A 24660-nucleotide genomic window follows, 5' to 3' on the forward strand; every position below is an offset into this window, starting at 1 on the left:
GTGAGTGCATCCACTTGTATGTCAAATACAAAACCAGGCGGTGTTGGTGATTGCCTTCGGTTTATTTAGCAGAAATGAACATGCTTTGCTTCACTTGTTTAACATTTGGGTTGCCCTGACAATATTAAGGTCCAACATTATGTCGTGTACATTCAGATATTACAGCTATTCAACCAAAAATAACATTTACTCTTGTCTGCCTCCTATATATGCACAATAAGACCGTCGATTTATCTTTGGTCCGACATACTGTACCACATCACAAGAGCACGTGGCTCAAATGAAAAATAAATTAATAAATAAACTTGTTCCTCTGTTGATGTCTGTTGTTGTGCACTGTACAGATTAAGGCAATTAGCGTGATGTCAGACAGGTTGCTAAGAGATGGAAGCTACTTAAAGGAGTGAAAGCTGGATGAACAGACAGAAAATGGGGCGTGATGAAGGTGTGTTCAGATGTAGACAGGTTGCTCCTGTGCTGTAAGGAGGCGGTACATGGCTGCAGGCATCGTCTTCATGTGGATCTGGAACAGAGATGGCCAACGTTTTATCTCGTCTCAACATGTTCAACTCAGGAAGACAAATGAAAAGTATTCTCCAACTGGGATTTTTTCTTTTTTTGAATTGAACTAGTAAAAGAAAAACATACCTCTCCCATGGCGTTTGACAGGATCTGAACGATCCTCTCGTGAGGTGTCGCCACAACACTTTGACTGTTGATTTCAATGATGCGGTGGCCAACTCGCACGCCGCCCCGCTCTGCGATTCCACCCCTCATTAGACTGCAGATCTGCACACGAGCGCATGTGAAACGATGGGTACAGGAAAAATTGTTTGTACCGTATTTTCCGCACTATAAGGCGCACCTAAAAACCTCCAATTTTCTCAAAAGCCACTGCGCCTTATAATCAGCTGCGCCTTATATATGGACCAATATTGAGCCACTACAGCAGGCGTGTCCAAAGTCCGGCCCGCGGGCCAAATGTATAGATCTTATATATGGACAAAGTTTTAAAATAGGCCATTCATTGAAAGTGTGCCTTATAATCCGGTGCGCCTTATAGTGTGGAAAATACGGTATACATTCGTTGTACCCAACATAAAAGTTCCATAGAAAGGCAATTGTTTGCGTTTAAGAGGCAAAAATACTCACTATGCCGTTCTGGACACTAAAGCCCAGTTGATATCTGAGGTCCGGCCTGCGGATGAGCACCATGGTAACGGGTGGACACCGGACAATGTTCATCTTGATCCTGCACTGAGACTTGAGCCCCTGAGGGAAGACTGAATTCGATTAGCCAATAGAAAAGGTGAGTTTTGTTGAGTCTGAAAAATCTAACGTGGCCACCTTACCTTGATGATGCTCTGGCAGGTGCTGAGTGGTAAACCCACTAGACTGGTACCGTTGATGGTCATGATCTGGTCGCCAATGTTGAGACGACCAGATTTCTCTGCGGGGCCAGCGTGCATCATACTGGCAATGATGACGGTTGGGAGGATGGACCCCCAACCCGATTCCACTATCACCACACCCAGAATCTCCCCCTTCTGCTTCTCAATGTAAACCTTAGGTAAAGAAAGTTTGGCTTTTTGATCTTATGTCTTTCATGCAAATAATTACTGTAATTATTACATTACGTTAGAATAAACTTTGGTTTGAAGGACTGTTTGAAATTTGGGTCACTAAATCTGAAAATATTTGAGGAACACAGAACAGTAACAAAGTCAAAAGCACTCTACCGCCACCTGCTGGTTCACTTACATCTCTACAGTTCTCAGACTTGGAGAAGTGTATGAGGTCATCGTTGTACATATCCTGAGTGTTGAGTAGGTCGCTGTACTCTCTCTGACTCAGATCCTCGGGGTCGATGCCGTTGGCCCTGAGAAACTCCTGATAGGCCACACTGAAGGACTGTCCAATTGACTGAGCAATAAGCTGGGCCTGTTGAAGAGATGAAGACATTTTCATCAGCAAAGTTCTCGACATGGGATTTGAATTAGGTGATTTGTGTTTGGCAATGTCTTGCACCACTCAACTACATAAACTGACAAGTAAACATGATGGATATAATCTTCACTTTCAAAGATCAGCTTGAAAATACAAATCATCATATTTATAACCAACAGAACGCATCTGATGATGACATTAAATAGCCAAAACGGTGACTCACATCTTCGGACTCAAAGACATGACAGATCATCCTGTAGAGCCGTCTGTCATCATTGGACATGGTGGTTTGTTCCGCTGTGTGCTCCAAGTTTTCCTGCGCGCTGCGGGACCGGACCATCTTCCCACGGGCCATCAGGACCACCATGTTGCCAATGTCGGCAATGTAGGAGATGGTCCTCAGCGGCAAATCCATTAAAGACTCCTGGTAGCCCAAAAACAGGTTGATGTTCAGAGAAACTTATTAAAAGTTGCAAATTAATTTGAATGTGAATGTCCAATGCATCTCTACCTGAGTATCTGCATTGAGGACTTTGATTCTTAGCGTGGACATGAAAAGATCCACCTCAGCAGTACATGGAGTGTCACTGTCAGGACTCTACAGAAGCATCAACATATACAAAAACAGAATAAAGAGAAAAAATATTGAAATAATTATATTACACAGATAATCTCTCTCTCTCTCTCTCTCTCTCTCTCTCTCTCTCTCTCTCTCTCTCTCTCTCTCTCTCTCTCTCTCTCCCTCTCTCTCTCTTCTATGTCTATCTATCGATGTCTATCCCTCTGTCTGTCCGTCCCTACGTACGCCATGCAACTTCAAACTGGCTGTTTAACTTGCGGATGGTAACCTTTGATAATACTAATCTCCATTCAAATCAAATTTTTATAAAAAACCAGATGAGACAACTTACTTTTTTCCTGTTTTTTGCCTGCTTCTGAGCTGCCTGCAGAAATATAGAAATATATAATTAATTGTAAAGTTTCATTCACTTTTTTTTTTTACCACCACACACCTCTGTGACCTCACACTGACCTGTTTTCCCTGAAAAGCACTTTATCCCTCATAGTCTTACTCCAGCAGTAAATGTTATCAGTTGGAAGGAGTTCTTTTTTTTTTTTTTTTAACGAGACTGCTGGAGTGTGCCCGCAAACACGACATGACAAATGATTGCAATTCATCAGTTGCACTTTCTGTTTCTAACCGGTGTTTTTTAGATTAGAGGCATAAATGACGTAATTGAGAACTGATTCTTCTTCCACATATTTAAATAGTAGGCTACTATTTCTTTCTTTCATTTCCTTTTAAATGTCTTGTAATATTTTGTTTTTGGTGTATGTTGTTGTTTGTAAATGCCTTCAAAACATTTTTGCGAGGCACATGGACAGTATATAAAGTGCGCAATATAAATGAAGCTGCCTTGCCTTAAATCACAATTTTTTTACTGGCACGTCCACGTCATTTAAGAACTCACAAGAGTGTCACAAATAAGCCACATTTATTTTCTGTCTTTGCAGCTTGTAGTCCAACTTTACAGTAACTTATTGTCTAATTTATCATTTCGGTGCAATATTTGAATTCCATGCCAGCCTCAATGTCCCCCCAAAAAAATATCTACATTATAAAACTCATTGTCCTTACCCGCACTCTGTTCATGGCTTCTTGTGCCTGTTGCATGCGGGCGCTCTTTGTGGGTGTCCTCTCCGACAGCAGGTGCGTGCAGCCCAGGTATGTTGCAGCAAAGATGATGCCGTCAATAAGGTCATCAGGGTCACATGGTCCCGGGACTATGCAAATGGAATACGCTCATTAGACACAAAAATGCACACGTACTGGATATCTCAACAAAATGATCATCCAATTAGTGTGTACTCACCATCCACAAATGTTGGAAATTGAGGAAGAGATCTGCGAAACTAAACAAAAAGATAAAGCACAACAGTCTTCCATAAACAACTGAAATATTTCACAAGGGCTTTCTTGTGTTTGAACGATTTCATGACGTCACCTCTTGGACAGGTGGCTGCTGAGATGGGTGCTGTTGATTCTGTTGGTAATGTTGCTGCGGCTGCACATATGGATGCGGTTGCACCCCAGCATCCATCTGATGCGAAAGGTGGCCTTGGCCCTCACGATATTGTTGAGAATGGCCTGCTCTTGAGGACTCGACATTCAACGGACTGCCAGACTCCTGATCTGACATAGAGGCATGCTGGGATGGAGACCTGGACACTGGCTGGGAGGGGGATGATGGAGAATAATGTGGAAGGAAAGGTAAGAATTGAATTTCGAAGTCAGAATAAATAGTCACATCAATGAATCACAGACCATGTTGCATTTTTTTTTGCAGAGAGGTGTTCTTTAAGGGCTGGCAAACATGCAGTAGTTGACAGAGGTGTCAAATCTGGGTCCAGAAAGTCCAAACTATGCCACAGTTTAGCTTTAGCCACAGGTGCTTCTGACCAACCTAGCCTAGCTCCGGGGAACTAACTAGTTTACCTGTTGGTTGATTAGAACCACCTATGGCTAAAGCTAAACTGTCATGGGGTTTCTACTTCCTGGACCTGAAGTTGACGCCTCTGTTATATCTGAAGTGATTTACAGTGATCCCTCGCTACTTTGCGTTTCGTTTACTGCGGCTTCACTACATCGCGGATTTTTTTTTCAAAATTAAAAAAACATTTAAAAGTCAAAATAAAACTTCTAAATTGAGGAAACATGTGTCTAACCTTTAGGACAATGTAGTTTTGCTCCAAATGTTTAAATTCCTTTAGAAATCCGTTTTCACGTGTTAGCACGATCACGAATTAGCATCTTTCCGCGAACTCGTTAGCCTGCCCAGTACTTCTTGTTGGTGACCGTACTTTGCGGATTTCACTTATCACGGGTGGTTTTTGGAGCCAATTATCCACGATAAACGAGGAATTACTGTACTGTATTTGTCCTTATATCTCACCTACTTTCTAAACAATTTAAATTCAGATTCACCAGAAATGTGGCCTGAGATCACTATTCAAAAGAGAGATACACAGAAACAGACAGTCACACTCTTCAATGAAATATAGTGCATATGTAGAGGCAAAAGGCTCATCAAAACAAAATAATGTGAAAAATGGAGGTTGTACTTACACGGCCTGCCATCATCTGTAGTGGGTCAACTTCCTCTGTTGGGCTAATCTCCTGTCTCATTACCCAAATTGGTTCCACAGGCTGGTCAGGTGTATAAGGGGAGCGGATCGTCTTGGTCTTAACCTCTTCAATGGCCTCCCTAATGTCTTTTATTACCAGGCTGATGGCATCTCCTGGAACCTTTGTACCTTCTTCAGCTGAGAGACCAACCTCATCTCTTGAGCTGCTTAGCGCAGATGATGGGTGTTTTGTCTGTGTATCTGCTTGCCGAATAGTTTTCTGAATGGGGCTTTGAGTAGCGCTGCCCCCCTCTCCATCAGACTGACCGTCGTAGTGGTGCAGCCGGCAGCCGACAGAGCTGTCCACTTGAGAGAGGTGGGAACTTTGCTCTTTGCCTCGCCTTGGTGCGTGATGGGAGCCCTTGGAAGGGGAGGCTTTTTGGACATTCTCCTGTCTATGGCTGGTAAATGGCTCACGGTGGGGCTCATACGGCTCCGACTTCTGATGAGACGGCATGCGAGGTTCTTTGAGTGCTTCAGAATAGGAACTCTTAAAGGGTTCTGGAAAGCATTTGGGATGGGATTTTGTCTCTGAATTATCAACCGGTTCCACGTAAGACTTCTGGTGGGACTCTGTATAAAAGTCTGCATAGGTTTTGGGGTAGTATTCCAAGGGTGATTCAGAGCACTCATCGTCGTCTTCAGGCAGCATGTCATTGTCGGGCAGAGGACTCATACTGGCTTCCTCACTGAAGTGGTCCAGTTGTGGGAAAAGCGGTGCTTCGGGAGAAGATGGTGGAGTTGGGGACTGGAGCGGCGGCGGGCTGTGAAGAGGTCCGTCGTTACTAAGTGAGGCAGCACTTTCTGTGTCTGAGCAGAGATCAGTGATTTCACTCCCCTGAGCTTCAACATCTAGAACATGCGCATCCATCTCTTCCTCCTGATTTTGCACCGTTTTGTCTACACATACCGCTCTTCCTTCTTGAACCGCCTGTAGGTTGTCGTAGGCGCAGCTAGAGGGATCCGTGCGTAAGTGCTGATCTGATCCATTCTCCAAAGGTCCTGGCTTATCATTGTCCTTCACTTCTTTATTACAGTCAACACCACTTTCTTGGAGGTCTTGTTTGAGGTCAGGATGTACAGGTCCTGGTGAGAGGTGGGTTGGGGTGACCACAGCAACAGGGGTCAGGTGAGGAGATCCTCTGTCCTGTAATTCTTCCTTAGAAAGACCATCTGCCATGTTTTTCTGAAGTGTCATTTCCGTATGACCTTCTCTGTGGTCTGAAACGGTTAACGATTCCTGCATCTCCTTCATTAATGGTCTCTGTCTTTGACCTTTGAGTCTCGGATTTGGGTCACCACGACGGCGGTAACGGGTGACAGCGGGCCGAAGCTGGTGGACAGGACGCGGTTCGGTATTTTGACATTCATAGGTGGGAACAGCCTCTGGGATAGAGCCAGAAAAATTAGCCTGACTTTGCACTTGACCTTGTAGTGATGGTGGACGCCGGCGATGCCGTTGTGGACCACCACGGCCTGCAGGTGGGTGGTGATGATGAGGAGGTTGAAGATGGTGATGATGATGGTCATGTGGATTCAACTCTCCATCTGGACTGAGCATTTGACATGGCCTCCAGGGTCGACGTAATGGAGGTTCCCCAGGCTCTGAAACATTATTCTGCCTGGTCCTCTGAGAAACTGAAGCTCCAGGACATTCCTCATCCACCTCTCCACTTCCCTCCTCCGGATATTTCTGGCTCATTTTACTGGGGTGATTTGACTCCAATTTTTAAAACATAGTCCTTTCACTTACACGGAAACCCTTCAGAAACAGAGACAGAAGACAATACGAAGAAATTATCAGACATAAAGAATGGAAAAGCGTCTGTTTGTAAGAGTTTGAAAAAGTGTATCCGATTTGGACGTACACCTTTTTCAAGAGTGTTGTGTTAAATTGTTACATTTTTAACGCTCATGTTAAGGCAACGTACTCGGAAGAGAACATCCAGAGACAAAGACATTTTGGTACCAATGCTGTTCACGCAACACTGAAAAGGGGATAGAATGACTTGCGTTCCACCCATATTCTTTACTTTTTTAAGGAGGTAACGGGGTTAGGGTTAGGGTTAGGGTACTAATACTCACTAATATTTGTCGGAAATTTTAGTCTTCAGTGAAACCTACATCCATGTTTCTGTACTGTGAGAATCATTGACTAAAACTGGTCTTGATTGATTGAGGACATAGGTTTGGAGATCCCTTGTGGCTATTCAAGTAAATTTAACCAAAGGTCAAAGAGGAGTCAGGGTGGGAAAACAAACAGGGATATTTTGCTGATGTTGGATAAGAAGTGACAGAGAGCAACGGATGGGTCAGTGATCTGGATAATAAGTGTCCTGGTGGTTACAAGGCCAATTGTGAGGCTGATTAAATATGATGAGGCTATCAGGGTATCCATCAGTTATTTCCTCTGCTAACCTTTACTGTGTGTTCTGAGATCACAATCTTACTGATTAAGGAAAACCAGAAAAGAACCCAATGTGCAGATCGAGAACTAACGTCTTTTGTTATGAAAGCTTACCTTTATAATCGTTGTTTAAAATAATCTACCATAAAGTGTTTCATGATAGGCTGTCTGGAAGGACACTTTGTTGTTATTTATTGTATTAAGTAACTGTGAAATTGAGTGTGTTTAAAATAAGATATTTGCATGGGCCAGTCCAGAAGAGATGATATCATGAAACTCATCAGCGTAATGATGACGTGGTCACAAATGATTCCGGCGCCAATGTAATTGCCTTTTAGTAGGAAAAGATTTGTTGTCGGGTTTTTTTATAGGTCGCAATTCACAAACAAGCTGCATTGGCCATATGTATGGTGTTGCCCCCTTAAGGAACCTGCTATAATATAATGTGTGTGTCTACAGCAAATGTTTTTTTGCACTGTCTATGCGCATTTATAAAGCAATAAAAAAGTTGTATATTCAATGTAATATATTTTATTAATTTTATTAATTTATTATACATAATTGTTCCTTATATTGTCTATGTAGTGTGTACACAGTGCACTAAAAATTTACTCCCACTCTGACCCCCGTCCTTCTTTCAAAAGCAGTAATTGCGTCTTACACGCCACCAATACAGCTCCAGACATCCCGTGACTGATCCCACGTGAGCTTTTGTTCTAAGCAGCCACTGCCAGTGAGTAATTCAGTATGCAACTGAAATTGCACTGGGTAATGATAGCTTAATATTGAGAGGAAAGGTTTAAATGATGTATTCACCTGATTAAAATTAACTTGAAAACTGATCGCCGTCTGACGATATGATTCCCATCACCATAAGGTGGGGTCGGAAGTTGAGTAATCAAATACATAGGGAAAAGGGAGACGGTGAACCCAGGGCTGAGGTTAATAAGGTCCCCAAAGTTGGATTTGAAATCCAACCAGCTGCCAGGGTCGACTGCTGGATGAGTTTTTGTGGTAGACGCCAAGCACCTTGGAGAGAGGCTCAGTAAGGAGTTCTTGGCCCAGCCGCAGATGGTCCAGCAGAGCAGCGGTAGATCTGCTGGGCCTTGAGCAGAGTGCTACACTTCCATCTGTCAGGGTGCAGTGAAAGCTGCAGGGTTGGGGATTTGCTAACCCATTAACTCACTAATCCACTCCTGATAAACACCCACTGTCAACAGCACACGTGCTACTTGGGCATATACTCCCCTCAACAACAAGAAAAAACAGTTACAAGAATGTGAAATCTGTTCAGTAAAATTAGCTTTTGTCTAACAAAGACGATGTGAAGTGAATTTGTTGTAAGTGACACTGGAGAAAAGGCTGAAATTGAAAGCCATCACCGGTTTAACTCCTTGTAATTTTATTTTCAAATAGTAGGAATAGTGGTGAACCTTTCCAGGAGTTGCCAGCCTACAGAAATTACCCCAAGAGCACAGCTACAAATCTATCCAGGAGATCACAAAAGCACAACGTCTAAATAATTGCAGACACCTCAATTAAGGTAAGCAAAAGGAACACTTTAGCGAAACACATCTGAGTGATACCCACAACTTTTACATGCACTGATACAACAAAAGTTAAATTTTTAGGGTGTTATTATTATTATCCATCCATCCATGTAACGCTTTGTCCCTACGGGGGTCGCGGGCGTGCTTGAGCCTATCCCAGCGGTCACCAGGCAGTAGGCGGGGGACACCCTGAACCCTGGTTGTATTATTACTATTATTGTTTATTATTATTATTAGTAGTAGTAGTAGTAGTAGTAGTAGTATAATTTGACACCTCAATTTTGAAAATTTTCGGTATGGCGGGAACACTGTGTTATGCAATATCAAGCAAACATGGAAGTACAGAAAGACATCATGCATTACGTAAGTGATATCTGCCTTGTGTGACGTTACAATGACCCACATAATGGAGAGTTGCACCCGAAGCCAGAATCAAATATTGTACTGCACTAACATGAACCTTATCTGAAATGCCTGTCTGAGTCCAATGAAAACAGTTGATTATAGCATACGATACATATACTTTAATTGCATTTTTTTAACCACTGACTTAAAAGTAACCCAAAGTAGGTGAAATAGCTAACCCAGCACTTTTTTTATTATTTTATTGTATGTATTAATTTTGTAGTCTTCTATGTGCCCATTGTGTCCTTAATAAACCTGATTATGAATTAAGTTCAAATGCACAATTTTAGAAGATGGAAACAGTTGGTAAACCACACCGCAAGAGATTTGTATCTCAATTTCTCTATTTGTGCACTGTGCCACCCATATATGTGTGTGTGTGTGTATATTTATATATATATATATATATATATAAATATATATATATTAAATAAATAAATAAATAAATAAATAAATATATATATATATATATATATATATATATATAAAATCCATAGATAGATAGATAGATAGATAGATAGATAGATAGATAGATAGATAGATAGATAGATAGATAGATAGATAGATAGATAGATAGATAGATAGATAGATAGATAGATAGATAGATAGATAGATAGATAGATAGAAATGGTATATCCAGTAAAAAAATATTTGATTTGCCCTGTTATCCTCATGAAATGGTATATCCAGTAAAAAAATATTTGATTTGCTCTGTTATCACTCATGAGGATTTTTTTTACCTTTTAATAATTGATGCAACATTTCTCCTCTCTCATAGACACACACACACACAGTCATGTTTCTTGCACCGTGTTTGCATAATAACAACTACATATCACCCAAATCCATGAAACACACGAAATGGATGTCAAACTGTCGAGTGCTTCAATCCCTTCCAACTGCATTGAGGATTCTCTTACGTTAGCAGCGCTCAACTAAGCCATTTATCTGGCAGCACGATGGGAATGAAGGAGAAGCTGGGTATTAAAAAAAAAAGAGAGACAGACAGCGTCTCCCAAACATAATATTGTATAATGAAATGCACGCACTGTGTAAAATAACATGACGTGATCTTTCCCGATGGATCAACCACCATTCATCTCGGTGAAATGTTATGTAATAGAGGAACAATCTGTCACCTGTCTTGATGCGCCTCCAGACGCTTGCATCCGGGCAGGTGTCGTAAAAACAAGGCCTTATACAAACACGTAACACAAAACACACAGTCGGCCATCGTGTTACCTGCGTTTCAGTGGAGGAGAGGCCGGATGCATCCTTGCCACCTCCTCCCCCCGATGCCAGCTCGCTCGCTCGGTCGGCTTGCTGCGGTTCGGTTCGCCCCTCCAGACGACGACAAGTTGTCGGGCTAAAGCAGAGAGCGAAGCCCCTCCTCCTGGGCTGTGACATCACAACGGATTAGGGATGCACAAAGCGCCCTTTACAAGCGCTGCGGATGCTGGCATGCTTCGTTGCAGCCAGAAGAGAGAAGCTGGGCAAGAGGCGGGCTTCGTTGTCATCATCATCATCATCATCATCCTCAACATCATCCTCGTGTCGGTTTATTTAAATGAACCGTGATCACAAAAAAGACTCAAGAGTTTCATCCTCATCATCATCATCATCACCAATAGTGGCTACAGTGTGATATGATCTAGTACTGTGTCAGGTAAACACAGTCCTTAATGTCAACACTGGCTGACACGGGGGGCGCGATAACCTTTTCCGCTAAATTGGCCTCAGTGCATGGGTGCCACAACTGCTGGTAAAAGTATCTTTAATTGAAATTAAGTCTGGCTCCGTGCTTATAGACGCACTGGTACTTGTGTAAAAAGTCTCTTGTGAAAAAGTAAACTAATACTTAAAGTGAAGTAAAGTGAAAAAAAATGTCTTGACAAAATCTTCTATGCCACGTGTCAAACTCAAGGCCAGATACGGCCCGCTACATCGTTTTATGTGGCCCGCGAAGACATGTGCATCAAATTTGTATGTCATTACTAGAATTGCAAATTGTCTTCACTTTTAATAATCTCTTCTTTTTTTTTTTTTATATTTGACCAGTTTTTACTCGTCTGATTTGAAAACGAGTTATTTGTCAGTTTGTTTTGTAGCTTTTACTGTATATAATATGAGGTGCTCATACATTTATTTGGGCTGACAGTCATAATGGCCCTCCAAAAGAAGCTATGACTACAATGCGGCCCACGAAAAAAATTAGTTTGACACCCCTGTTCTATGCGATCCAGCTAGTCTAAACACAATATTATCATTATTATTGCATTTGTGAACTATGAGTTAAATAGCAGAATTCGCTTGTTTTTATCCACCTGAGTGGGTGGCCATTTTGCACTCGCTATCGACTGAAAATGACATCATGATATCAATGCCTAAGTGATTGTAACGTCTGTTTTTTGGCGAGCATTGAAGTTGCTGACCATTTGAAGGGTTGAAAAATTTGCTAAATATAGTGGCCGAGGTGAGTCTAAATTTATCCTAACTGACTCCTCCCATGCACCCATGTAATTAGTGGAAGCAGAGCATGTTAGCTAGGGACAACCAATAAATATTTCATTTATATTCTTTTCTATCAAATATGGCATATTTCTTTAGGTTGAAACATTGAGGGGCGTGGCTAATAATAATAATAATAATAATAATAATAATAATAATAATAATAATAATAATAATAATAATAATAATAATAATAATAATAATAATAATAATAATAATAATAATAATGCATTTATTGATATACAGCCTAGTTACGATTATTTGCTGTTATGATTATTACAACTTAAAACTACAGTCACCCCCTGCATTATTGCTGTTTGCCACTCGTAGATTTGCATATTTCGAAGCATTATTAGAAGAATTACATTAGAGTGTTTTTCAGGGGTCTTGCAAACTCCCACTGAGAAAATGCAAACTCCGCACAATCGGGCCAGATTCAAGATTCAAGTTCGAGACTTCTCATCTGTAAGGCAGACGTTTTATAAATCACCATTGGGAAATATGGTGGGCGGTGTTCTCTCCTGACATGCTAATCCATATTTTATTGTCACCCCAGGACCTCATCGAGTAGATCAATAATGCCTGCACCACCTCTGTAATATAGAAAGTAGTCAGCTGCAACCTTCCTGTTACCGTGACAACAGCTGCAGAAGACAAGGACGGAGTCCAAAGAGTTGGCAGTATTTTAGTGCCAGCACTGCATTTGTGCATGAACAAAATGCACACAAAAACATCCCTGTGACATAACTGTTGGTGTTTGTTAGGGTTTACAGATTATCTTGATCGTATGATTATGTTGGAATGTAACCTGTAATAAATAACCTAGCTTTTTCCCGTCCTACGCAACGTCGTAAAACACCCCCTGCTATGCTTTGACTAGAGGTCAAGGGCTTCAACTCCATCCAGTCCACTCTCCCCCCCCCCCACCCTGTTTCTCTTAATAAAAATGCTCTTGCAAGAGGCCTGAGTCAGACCTCATTCGATCATCGCTGTACGCACAGCGACGAATGACTCTCCATTTGCAAATGCTTAAAAAGGGCATACTGTTTCCCGTGTGGTACTTGCAAAAATACGTTAGAGTGAGCACCACTCTAACAGTGTTAATTGTCTCATTGTTTTTTTTATTTTTTGCTGTGACTTCATGGAATTTGAAGTACTGTTGGCTACTTCTAATCTGCTAACAGTTTTGTGAGAATCCATTAATAATGACTTATCCTTTACTCTTTCAGATTCGGCTATACTATACTGTACAATACACATAGAAGTGTCGTGAGTAATTTGACATGCCGAATGAACCCATTAAGCACATCAATGTTTAATTGGTCCATTGCAGTTTTTTTTCCCCCTATCTCTTCTCATGCAGAAAACCTATGGCCTCCATTTAAAGCAACAACAAACATTTCAAACAGGCTGATTAGATAATAAATATACAATCAGTATAGCTGTTTTTTTAATGTGATCAATCTAATGGATGTTAACGTGCAGGAAGACATTTCTTCCACAATGTTGGAGGAAGTCCAATTAACTATGACTAGTTTGGCGCAAATATGTCAAAACGAAATCTTTGCTGCCTTTAAAAAAAAAAAATTCTCGACACAGAGTTTGTTTATACTAAGAGCTTCTAATGACTGACTGGTGATGTCATCAAATCTGCAACAGCTGAAATAGAGACTTTCTCACGAGTATCTTCTTGCTACGACTGTCAAATGTGGAAAAAAAATAACTGAATGTATTTTGTAGGAAGTAATCTTTGTTTGCCACTCGTGGAATTATTAGAAAAATACACACCTTGGTTCTATATTCTTAATGTATGAGGAATAAACATTTATAATTATTTGATTAAAAATCACATCTGTTTCCCAGATATGTTATATGTAGATTAACAGAAGGCATCAACTTTGCAAACTTTATAGTTACTTTATAGAGTTTGTTCTTGCATTCATTTATAAAGCCGATTCGGCACATCCGATACTTTGAATCTGCTGACATATTGCAGCATCAAGCGAACTGCTGAACAAGGCATAGTACTGTATGTCTGTGTGTATAAACCTTCAAATGCAATAAATCTATAATCACACTTCACGAGCATGATGAACACCAACTTGTAAATTATCACCGGAGTATGACAAATAGATATAGATTAAGTACTAAATGTGCAAAGAAAGATTCCCTCACAGAAGTACCCTCGAAGAAGGTTTAGTGTATCATATTGATCAAATTATGTAACTTGATAAGTCTCATGTGTATGATTTTTCATTTGTTTAGAGAAATAGAGTTTAGCTGGGTGTTCCCAGAGAAAGGGTGGAGGCTCCTCAGGGAGTGGACCTCTACACTCTCTGCCGTAAATCTCCGTCTTTGAACATGCCATTGCTGTGTCATCATGCAAACATGAATCTCTTATGTGGTGAAAATGACACATCTTGACTGTTTGAACATTTCTTGGCATTGTGCTGTCAAGAAAAACATTGAATCAATAATATGATGGATGTTTTGTTGGGGTTTCAACAAAGACAGAGCAGGTATTTTCAAATGCGCTCTTTTGACTATAAACGAAGAATGAAACTCCTCTGAAACACTTTTGCAATTACAATTGAAAGATGTGAGTGAGTCATTTGCCTTCAGCACAGGAATGAGTTGCATTTCCCCCCAAAAAAAGGACCCGTCAGACCTTTTCGACTCATTCCTGACAACAACTGGTGAATGAGTCACCTCTAAATCTATGAATTCAAATTAGGATAATGATAATTTAGTGATCTTGGGAGTTAACCAGGAAACTACATGAGAAATAAGACCGAGTACATGATTAATGGCAAAAACTGATGCCAAATTTTGTCGTGTGTTTTTCCAGGGAAAAATTATGAATGGACATTAATATGCTTTTTAAAAAAAAAAAAAAAAATCTTTATAGCATTTTTTTGTTTAAAAATATGAATCGAAATACACTGTGAGCATAGCTGCTTTCAAAAATAAAGTGGGTAAATCTGAGTACAGTGATAAATGCAATCTTATGGCTACCATTATTTATGAATAAGGACCGACTACTTTGGGGCGAGAGTGCAGACAAAGTGACAAGTTTTATAAATTGGATATAAATGTCAACAGATGATGTTGAGAGAGAAGCTTGTTGCATCTCGGGTAATCCCCTTTAGTCGAGGCCTATGGCAACATAAGAGATGATTTAGGTCAAGCCTACTAAGTCAACTCCAAGCATCATCAAATCGAAAGGATTTAGTCAGCTAAAACTAATTTTATTATCTAAATCCAAAATAAATTCTGTGACCATTCGATCTCCATTGGAGCCCCGACCTTCTGTTGAAGATGAAAGCCTCTTAATCACATTGTTAATTAGAGATCCTCTGAAAAGGTTAAGAATGAGTTTTGGTTGTATGCAGTGATGTGTGCTCTGCTATTGACAGGCAACTATTCCAGAATAAGGTAGTCCATGATTCCAAGCACTTTCGAAAATTAATGAAAGGATGTACTGCCAGCTGCGGAACAGACTTTTCCTTGAGGGGCAAGAAAAACCCTCACAAAATATCTAATGGAAGCTACAGAAGTCAAATTTGACCTTTTCTCCACTACTGGATTTGTTTGAAATTAGCTTCTAAACCACTTTCTCCCATATTTCATTTCTATTTTGAAAACTTCAATTACAATTTTGGAAGCCCTATACAGGCTACATGTTCAATTCACATCAATAAATCTTATTGGCCTAATCTGCACTTTTTCCTTTCTTTTACCATCCTCACCATTTCACCATTCACACTTTCCTACCGTCTACAATTATTTGTTTCCACCCATTCACTCATTATACCGTCTCTCTCTCTCTCTCTCTCTCTCTCTCTCTCTCTCTCTCTCGCTCTCTCTCTCTCTCGCTCTCTCGCTCTCTCTCTCTCGCTCTCTCGCTCTCTCTCTCTCTCTCTCTCTCTCCTCCTCTTCACTCGGCTCTGCTTTCCACACACACACACTCTTCCACATTCAGGACAGTCATCAGTGTGCTGCCAGTCTGTGAGCTGGAGAGACACTCAGACTCCAAAACTTAAAGGGAAACTTTTTTCTCCTTTTTTTTTTTGTTTGTTTTTTATATCTTAGCAGAGATTCAGCCCAATGAAGATTGCAATGCTTCCTTTCTATCTTTTGGCTCTCGCTGGTAAGTACTTTTCAGTGATGGTGCCAGTGCTGGTGCACGAGGATCTGTTTTTGTTGACTGCCAATTTCTGTGATTCATACTTGCCGTCGTTCACTCTGTTTTCTCACTTTGCTCCCCTCTCCTCTGAAGCCGCCATTCAAGCCCACAAGCAGTTGTTGCCGGGATCTTGCAACTTTGAGGCCAACACCTGCGGTTACATGTCAGATGCAGACTTTAGTAGCTGGATCCTGCACAAAGATGGTAATTGGGCTGTTTTATAAATACATTATCATATGCACTCCTATCATTTATAGAAGTTCACGCCAAATAAAAAAAAACAACAACTTTAAGATGCTGATTGTTTTATTAATCAATGAAAATGGCTCACAGTTGTAGAGCTGGTGAAGGGAAGCACATCTGGTCTCCATTGACTCATCTGGACTCTGTGCAAGAGCACATTTAGGAATTCTAACTGGGTCGAATCTGCAGTTTGAGAGAGCTGGGAACAATCACATTGTGACGTCTGTGTTTATTTTAAGCGATCAAAGCTTGCTGATGAATGAATAGATCATTTATTCTACAGAGAAATCTTCCATTCATCCGACATTTTTTGAATCGCTCATCCTCAGTGTCGCGGGCATGATGGAGCCTACCCCAGCCAACTTCGGGTGGCATAAGGGGTACACGCTGGTCACTAGCCAATCGCAGGCCACACATAGACAAATAATTTCAGTCATTTAAGAAGTAAACATCCAAGCCATATGTGATCATACTTGCAATTTTTTTAGGGTGACAGTAAAAAAATATGTCAATGGCGCAGATTTTACAACCTTGGCCAGAGTGTCGATCTTAAATTTCTATATACACGATGTGATTTATTCAGAAAAAATAACTTCACTTTTTTCATATGTCAACTTTCTCCTACATTGCAGGCCGTTTCATCGCCGTGGATGCTGCTTTGAACGATGAGCACGACTTAGACATACGTGCGGATAGCACAGGAGTCTTGTTGAGTCCAGTTTTGGAGCAGAGCGAATGGAGCTGCCTGAGGTTGGTCTACCAGATTAGCGGCGCAGGAAGCCTGCAAGTCTTGCAGCGCACAGAGGGACGGAGCTTTGACAAGCCACTGTGGAACAGCCAAATGCCGTCAGACAGCTGGGTCATTGCAAGCATGGACCTGTCCAACAGCACCGAGACTGCTCGGGTAAAAAATATATTTTTATAATATCTTTATATATTTTTTTTACATGTATTTTATATTGATACTGCAAAGACAACGTAGGCAAAAAAAGTCCGTGACCAAAGTCACCCCCCAAAAAAATACAAGTCAACAATTCACATGCAGGCCTTAATTGAGGTCAATGCAAAGAGTGTGGCAAAATAAACTAAACATTGTGTGGGAACAGTCGAGCACATGTTTACGTTATATGCAGAGGTGGCTCTGACTCTGACAAGGTCATGATCTACACAAGGGTTAGCCACATCTGCACCATACACCCTAAGCACATAAACATATTTCAGGCCAGACCTGAGGGGGAAGAAATACGACACGAGTCAGGTGGAATTATTTATTATTTTTATTTCCAAGGCCATTTTAAATATTGACAAAATATGTCTATGTATTTTTTATTGTTCGTCACTGTGTGCCCTGCGATTGTCTGGCAATATATATGCATTTATGATATGTGACCTTTGAACCACCCCATATATCATCCCCTTATCCCACGTTTACTGTTACTTGACATGTGTTGTCTATTAGGTCATCATCGAGGGGATACCTGGACAGACAGCTGGGAGCAGCGTGGCCATTTTTGAAATCCACATAAGTCCCGGATACTGCCTGGGTCAGTGAAGTCACGCCTCCACTCACACAACATGTATTCAGTACAGCAATCAAACTACATCTGAGGTTTTATTTAAGTAATTCGCTTCAATGTGTTGCACATATGACCTGACCAACACACTTCCTTTCCAACTTCAACCATAATCACCATGACAGGTGTCATGTGTTTCTCTCCATATGGTTTTGCTCAGCACTCAGCTAGCGTTTATTTACAATACTTTTGGGTGGATCACATGTGAAACTTTAATGTGGTCCTCTAGTCATCAGCGAAGTTGTAGAGAAATATCGGAATAAGAGTTTGAATTTTTTTAACAGATGCAGCCAAGACAAACACAAATTCTCTCTCCTCTCACTATTTTGCATGTAGATTGTGACTTCGAGGAGTCTCACCTTTGCGGGTACAATAACCAGTGGAATGCGAATGTGAACTGGTTTGTGGGTGCTGGTGTCGGTGGTGGAAGCCAGCTGCTTCAAAACAACCTGCCAGATGACCACACACACAACAACAAGACAGGTCAGTAAGAAATTAGGGCTGTAAACATAAAAATGTGTACTACTGCAGTTTATTCCAGAAGTATTTTGACAATAACTGTTTTAGTGCTTTTATGATTTGCTCTTTACATACCACTTATGTAACTGGTTTTGGAATAAACACTCTCACTGTCTTATTTATGGGACCATCTGAACTTTGGTCAGTGGTCCCAGTTTTTATTATTGAGTGGGACCAAAGTTCTTTAAATGGAAAACTTGATGGAGCACCAACAAGAAGTGTTGGCTGCATATTGGGAAAAATGTGCTCTCTCTTACTGTCTGGAGTAATTTTTCCAATGTCAATGTCAAAACTACCACACACACACACACGCGCACACACGCACACACACAAACAACAAAAGTCATTTGTTATAGAGTTGCTGATATACTCTACTCTCATTGCCCTATAACTATAGGGCAATGAGAGTAGAGTGTATCTTTTTATAAAAAAAAAAAGGTAAAATCATTGTGAAACTGTTACATGTTGATTTAATGAACTACATTTGTTGGGATTGTTTAAGAAATGATGTTAGAGTTTACCTTTCAGGGTTATTTAGCTCAAATTCTGCACAGTGAATGGAGTTTTCCAAGGCCTGGCATTCCATTTAAAGCGTTTTAAAACATGAGTCACATGATTTGATTTTCTTTTTGGCCAACATCTGTTAGTTCTGAAGTAAATTCTCTCATCTGAAGATGTTGTATTAAGAGCAACAGGAAATGTACTCGAGTTTTTTTTTTTTTTTTTAATCTGTAAATGAAACAAAGCATGGAACTGGTAATGGAAGAGGGGAAAAAAAGCAGAATGAATAAAGTTTTTTTTTTTTTAAAGTTAGTAATCTGTAGTGTCAAAGCTCTTCAGAAACATCAGCACACATGTAGAGGTCACCATTAATATACTATTCCACATGGAGCTCTGGCCTGTGTAAACTAAATTTACTTCAAGCCTCTCCTGTTGTTGATAATGAATGTCACCTCCAATTTGGATCAGAGAACAAAACATAATACAGATCCATGACGCAATAGTTAGCCGTTGCCTAATTTAAAAGGGGTTCTAATTCATAATCTATGTGGTTTGTTGTTCGGCTTTAGCACTTGACACATTTACTAAAAATAGCATGAAAAATTGGTTCTTAGGTCACTTTATGTATGTGGACTCCATCTACTCCAAAACCTTCAAAGAAGTGGCCAAACTGGTGTCGCCCATGACAATGGTGCCCATGTCTGGCTGCCTGACGTTTCACTATCAGCGCAGTGACGAAGGAGGGAACCTCTTCTCTGTTTACACCCGCGATCAACTGGGTCAGTACCAGGAGCTGTGGAGGGCTGAGTCAGAGACCTCAAGTGACTGGAGTGGGACATATGGTGAATGGACACCTGTGCAGGTTGACATGAAAGCTCCGTACTCTGTGCAGGTCAGGAGAAGCTTTTTTTCCAGTCTCATTAACAGGTGACCAGGGTGAAGTTTGCCTTTCATCCAGTCAGGTGTCAAACTCAAGGCCCGAGGGCCAGATCTGGCCATCCCACCATTTTATGTAGGCCCACAAAAGCAAATTTTGAGCATTGATGACATTTTTCTTGGTAAAATCCCCAAAATACAAATTTTTTTCACTTTTAAAAATGTTCTAATAAACCCTTAAAACTAAAAGAAAATACATTACTGAATTATAAAGATTTGGACGAGGTCTCTAAACCTGAAAAGAAAAAGCTTCTTAACTCTGCATGCGTGCATGTTGTACCCTTCAGGTGGTTTTTGAGGTGGCCTTCAATAGCCCAAGAGGTGGCCATGTTGCCGTTGATGACATTTCATTTTCACCCGAATTCTGCAGCTCAGACACAGGTGAACCACTAAATATTATTGCTACATTTTAATGACTCAGAACAGTTGGCTTTAAATCAAATTCAATCTTTTAATGTATCTGATTTAAATGTTTACACATGGTTGTGTGGAAATTTTTCTTAATTTGTTGTATTCATATTACTTTCATGCAAGAATATTTGATCATTTTAACCATACGCATTCATCGACGACTAAAAAAGTAAGACTCCATCTATTGTACGGAGGGCTGCATGAACACAGCGTACTGCTGACGCTCTATCTACAAGCCATGCTTTTTTTTTTTACTTCACAGAGCCGATTTTTGACCCCTCCATTGCCAACTGTGACTTTGAGTCAGATATGTGCCAGTACGCGCATGACCAAGGACTAGGATCTTTGTGGAGGAGAGTATCTGTAAAACCAAATATATTTAGGAACGGTGACCACACAACCGGAGCAGGTAAGATAAGTACATTCCAAATCTTATTTGTCTCAGCATTCCATTGTTTTGACATCTGATTGTTTTTTTTTTTTTTGCGTTATGAAGCAGTTCCAGCAGAAGTCAATGGCTGCTTTTTGACTTCCACCATATTTTCCATTATTAACCTACAGTATGCAGATGGCTGTAGTGAACAAAATTACTTACTATTTTTCTTAAAAATGACTTTTAGGACTTAAATATAAAAGAATAAAATGAAAAACAATAAATATGGCAGTAAAAGTATGCCACGTCATAGTGAACTGCAGTGCATTTTTCTGATGCCATATGTTGGGATTATTTCTATATATATATTCCAGTGAATGGAATGAATCCCCGAAAGGGAATTTCAGAGTTCGGGCAAAATCCAAGTATGGAGAGCGAATTTGGAACCTATTTACCGTAGTCTTAGTCCAATTCGGGATTGTTCTACCTTTGCAGATGTCTGGGCTACAATAATATGGCCAAATAGAAAACATTACATAACTTGAGCTCAGCATTTTTTTCACATTGTCTGCCCGTCCATCCATTCATCTGCCCATCTGTCTGTCTATCCATTGTAAGTACATATTAGCATTTATCACATCTTCTGCATTGAATCATCAAATATATTTTAGATTTGGCAACAATATAAAGTCTAAAACTAGGGTTCTTTACTGTCAGCATATCTACTAGATTTCCAAGTGTAAAAATCTGAATAATAATTTAGGTAGTCGGCCATGTTTTGTTTACTTTTGATTGAAACATTGTGTCCTTAGAAGATGAGACTGAGATGTCTTTCTTTCCAGTGGCATAGGTTAAGGACAACAAACATGCAATTCAACAACAAATCAAACGTGCAATATTTGCAGAAAACATGATAATGTTCTCATTCTTAAAATCAGGTGATCACACTTTGAAACTAAAATGCAATTGTGTTCCCACAAAACAACGAAATACTCTCTCTTTTCTTTCAGGGACTTTCTTGTTGGCTCACTCTCAGCTGAGCACACAGTCCAGCTACATGAGTCGCTTAGTCAGCCCGACACTGGCTGCAAACATGAAGTACTGCCTACGATTTTACTTCTCTTTGAGGGGTGAGTGACATTAAGTTGACTTTTTGGCATCTCGAATAATGCATAGTATATTCAAGTGACTCACCGTCCAAGAAAAACTGCAGGGTTCAACCAGACGGACCAAGCGCTTGCCGTATATCTGCAACAGGGCAGCAGCCAGGAGAAGATCTGGACTCAAGGGGAGAAGTCCAGAGGGATCTGGATAGCAGCAGACGTGACCTTCCAGACATCACAGCCTGCCAAGGTCAGGAGAGGAAGTGAAAATGTTGTTTCGTGAGGTAGTGCGGAAAAACAAAAGAGTCAGAACCAACAATAATATAGATGACTGTATAGAAAATATGTTTTTAAAAAAAGTCCTCTCCACACTGGACCTGCAGTCGGATTTGTTTCCGGTAATTCTGCCAAGTCTGTCCTTTGTCACTGGTTTTCTTCATTAAAAGGCAGTGATGCAAGGACGGAGGCTAAAAAAATCACCTTTGCTATTCAGGTTGTTTTTGTCAGCACCTGCAGGAGTCTGTGGGACTGTGGCTCCGTGGCTCTTGATGACATCACCATGAGTCTAGGAGACTGTGAGTTGGCGACAGGTAATATTGAGTCCAGAGATTTTTTTTCTTTTCTTAAGCAAATCAATATGTTCCCTTTGGTAACTCAGAATTTAGAAAAAACAAATTTATTTAATTTTTTGTGTCTTTTTGGTGTAGGAATGTCCTCATCCCTTCCAGGATGCTGTGACTTTACAGCAGGCCTTTGTGGTTACACGCAAGACAAGCAGAGTGATGCTGCTGACTGGGAGTGGAGGAGAGGACCCACCCCAACCTCGTACACTGGACCCAGAGGCGATCACACAAGTGGACTTGGTGAGAAACTACCTTCTCATCTGTTCATAGTATTTTGCCTGAAAAATACAGGATATATCAAGGGGTCCTCAAAACCTTTTTTTTGACATGCCCCAAAAATTCTTCAGAAAGTGTCTGTTTGTATGTTTTTTTCTACTGGTGGAAATGGTGAAAATAAATCCCGGGAAAATCTGAAAATACTCAAAAGTCAAGTATGTAAACTTTACAGACAGTACACGCAATGATGATATTTGGTTGACAGGATACTACCTGTATATGGAAGCATCTCCCATCCTGCCCGGCGAGACAGCTCGCCTGCTGTCCCGCCCGCTGAGGGCCTCAAGGGGACCTCAGTGTCTGTGCTTCTACTACCACATGTACGGCTCGAGCACAGGCGAACTCAGTGTCCGCCTCCAAAAAGACGGAGGAGATATTTTGCTGTGGCAACGAAGCGGCGAGCAGAGCATTGCCTGGCTGAGGGCCACAGTGGAGTACCAGAGTGACAGGCAACATCAGGCAAGGCGAAAAAAATGCAGCTCGATTTAATATTAAAGATTTATTTATTTATTTATTTATTTATTTATTTATTTATTTATTTATTTATTTATTTATTTATTTATTTATTTATTTATTTATTTATTTATTTATTTATTTATTTATTTATTTATTTATTTATTTATTTATTTTTATATTCACACACCATCAAATATTAAAACTCCACAATCCGTATATTTAAAATTTAGAACAGAAGTCATTTGGATTAAACGTAAAATGTCAACATCAATCGTCAAAATGCAATGTCTCGATTCAACTATAACGGCCTGGCTGACAGACTCTACACAGAACATATTAATAGCTTTTCTTTTTCTGAACGGTCCCAGATTGTGTTTGAAGCAACCAGAGGTTCATCCGTCAGGAGTGATATCGCCATTGATGATATTGTACTGGAGGGTGGGCCATGTCCAGGTAAACATATATTTTTTTATATTTTTAAATGAAGCAAAAAATGTAAGAGTCTTCATGGGAAGTATTACAGAGACGTTGTTGTCTTCACAACTTTTTAGTGGATGGGGCATTACTACAATTTATTTCAAAATGCTTTAAAGGATTCTTTTGCAAGAATTTGTAAAATCATAAAATTTAGATAGTTGCAGAAAAATCAATTTGAGATTTTTCTCATGTTGTACTTTGTAAGAGTTCCAGGTAAAAAAAAAATATTTCTTCAAGTTGATTTTTATGTTCTCGGTATTGAGTTGATCTCGAAAATTAGTTTATACTACTATCTACAGGTAATGCAACAATAAAACTTGAAGGTTAAGAAATAAACTTCTTCAAAGTAGAAACAATTGGAAAAAGGTCTTACAGGAATGGAGATGAATAACTAAATAGGGCAATCAAATGTTGAATGGGACATGGAAATTGGACAGAGCAGCTAGTGTGTGTAGTGCAACATAAATATATTTTAAACAAATATTTTTGGGCTGCATAGTGTATTTGCTGAAACTGATGTAAGATTTTTTTTTATCTAAAAACAATACAGGAAGTAACATCTGGTGCAGCATCCTGATGTTTTTTTTTATCTCTTTGCAGCAACTGAGACAAAAGCCCCTTTGGCGACATCCAATGAGATTGAGTAGAGGAAAACAGCACCGTCAGGCAGAATGCATGTTTTTATTTGGGGGGGGGGCTCATTTCCAGATTTTAGGGGACCCTAAAGGCTTTTTAACTGCCCACTCAAAACACTCTGTCACATTCATGTAGGTCTCTTTTCATAGAGCATCATTGTATTTTACACTCTTAGACTGTAACAACAGAGTGCTGTATTTTTCTTCACTTATATATGCATTAGATGAATGCCCATTGTTCAAATAAAACTAAGGAGTGTATGATTTGGATGAGTTTGTCTTTTGTTTTTTAAATAACTATTTATAAGCATATACAATGTCTCAAAGACTATGCAGTCAATAGA

At 40.1% G+C, this 24660-nt stretch overlaps 2 protein-coding genes across 2 annotated transcripts; one reads left to right on the forward strand and one right to left on the reverse strand.

Moving 5' to 3' along the window:
* Positions 1-52: 52 nt before the first annotated feature.
* Positions 53-10959, reverse strand: LOC133163381 (amyloid-beta A4 precursor protein-binding family A member 1-like). Its single transcript, XM_061293210.1, has 13 exons — positions 10738-10959; positions 5075-6895; positions 3954-4181; positions 3822-3861; positions 3587-3732; positions 2859-2891; positions 2459-2545; positions 2171-2371; positions 1762-1941; positions 1353-1565; positions 1153-1272; positions 649-789; positions 53-523 (listed from the first exon to the last, which is right to left on the reverse strand). The coding sequence occupies exons 2-13, from the start codon at positions 6833-6835 to the stop codon at positions 452-454; spliced, it is 3222 nt and encodes a 1073-aa protein (XP_061149194.1). The 5' UTR covers positions 6836-6895; positions 10738-10959; the 3' UTR covers positions 53-451.
* A 5001-nt stretch (positions 10960-15960) lies between these two features.
* On the forward strand, positions 15961-24586 carry LOC133163481 (MAM domain-containing protein 2-like). The gene is made up of 15 exons (XM_061293426.1): positions 15961-16153; positions 16283-16393; positions 17065-17336; positions 17892-17976; positions 18343-18489; positions 19641-19918; positions 20250-20343; positions 20636-20782; positions 21757-21876; positions 21960-22099; positions 22343-22439; positions 22557-22712; positions 22954-23207; positions 23573-23657; positions 24282-24586. Exons 1-15 carry the CDS (start codon positions 16111-16113, stop codon positions 24326-24328), a joined length of 2076 nt encoding a protein of 691 aa, XP_061149410.1. The 5' UTR covers positions 15961-16110; the 3' UTR covers positions 24329-24586.
* The last annotated feature ends 74 nt before the right edge of the window (positions 24587-24660 follow it).

Source organism: Syngnathus typhle, linkage group LG12 (genome assembly GCF_033458585.1).
Source record: "Syngnathus typhle isolate RoL2023-S1 ecotype Sweden linkage group LG12, RoL_Styp_1.0, whole genome shotgun sequence".
NCBI classification, from domain to species: Eukaryota; Metazoa; Chordata; class Actinopteri; order Syngnathiformes; family Syngnathidae; genus Syngnathus; species Syngnathus typhle.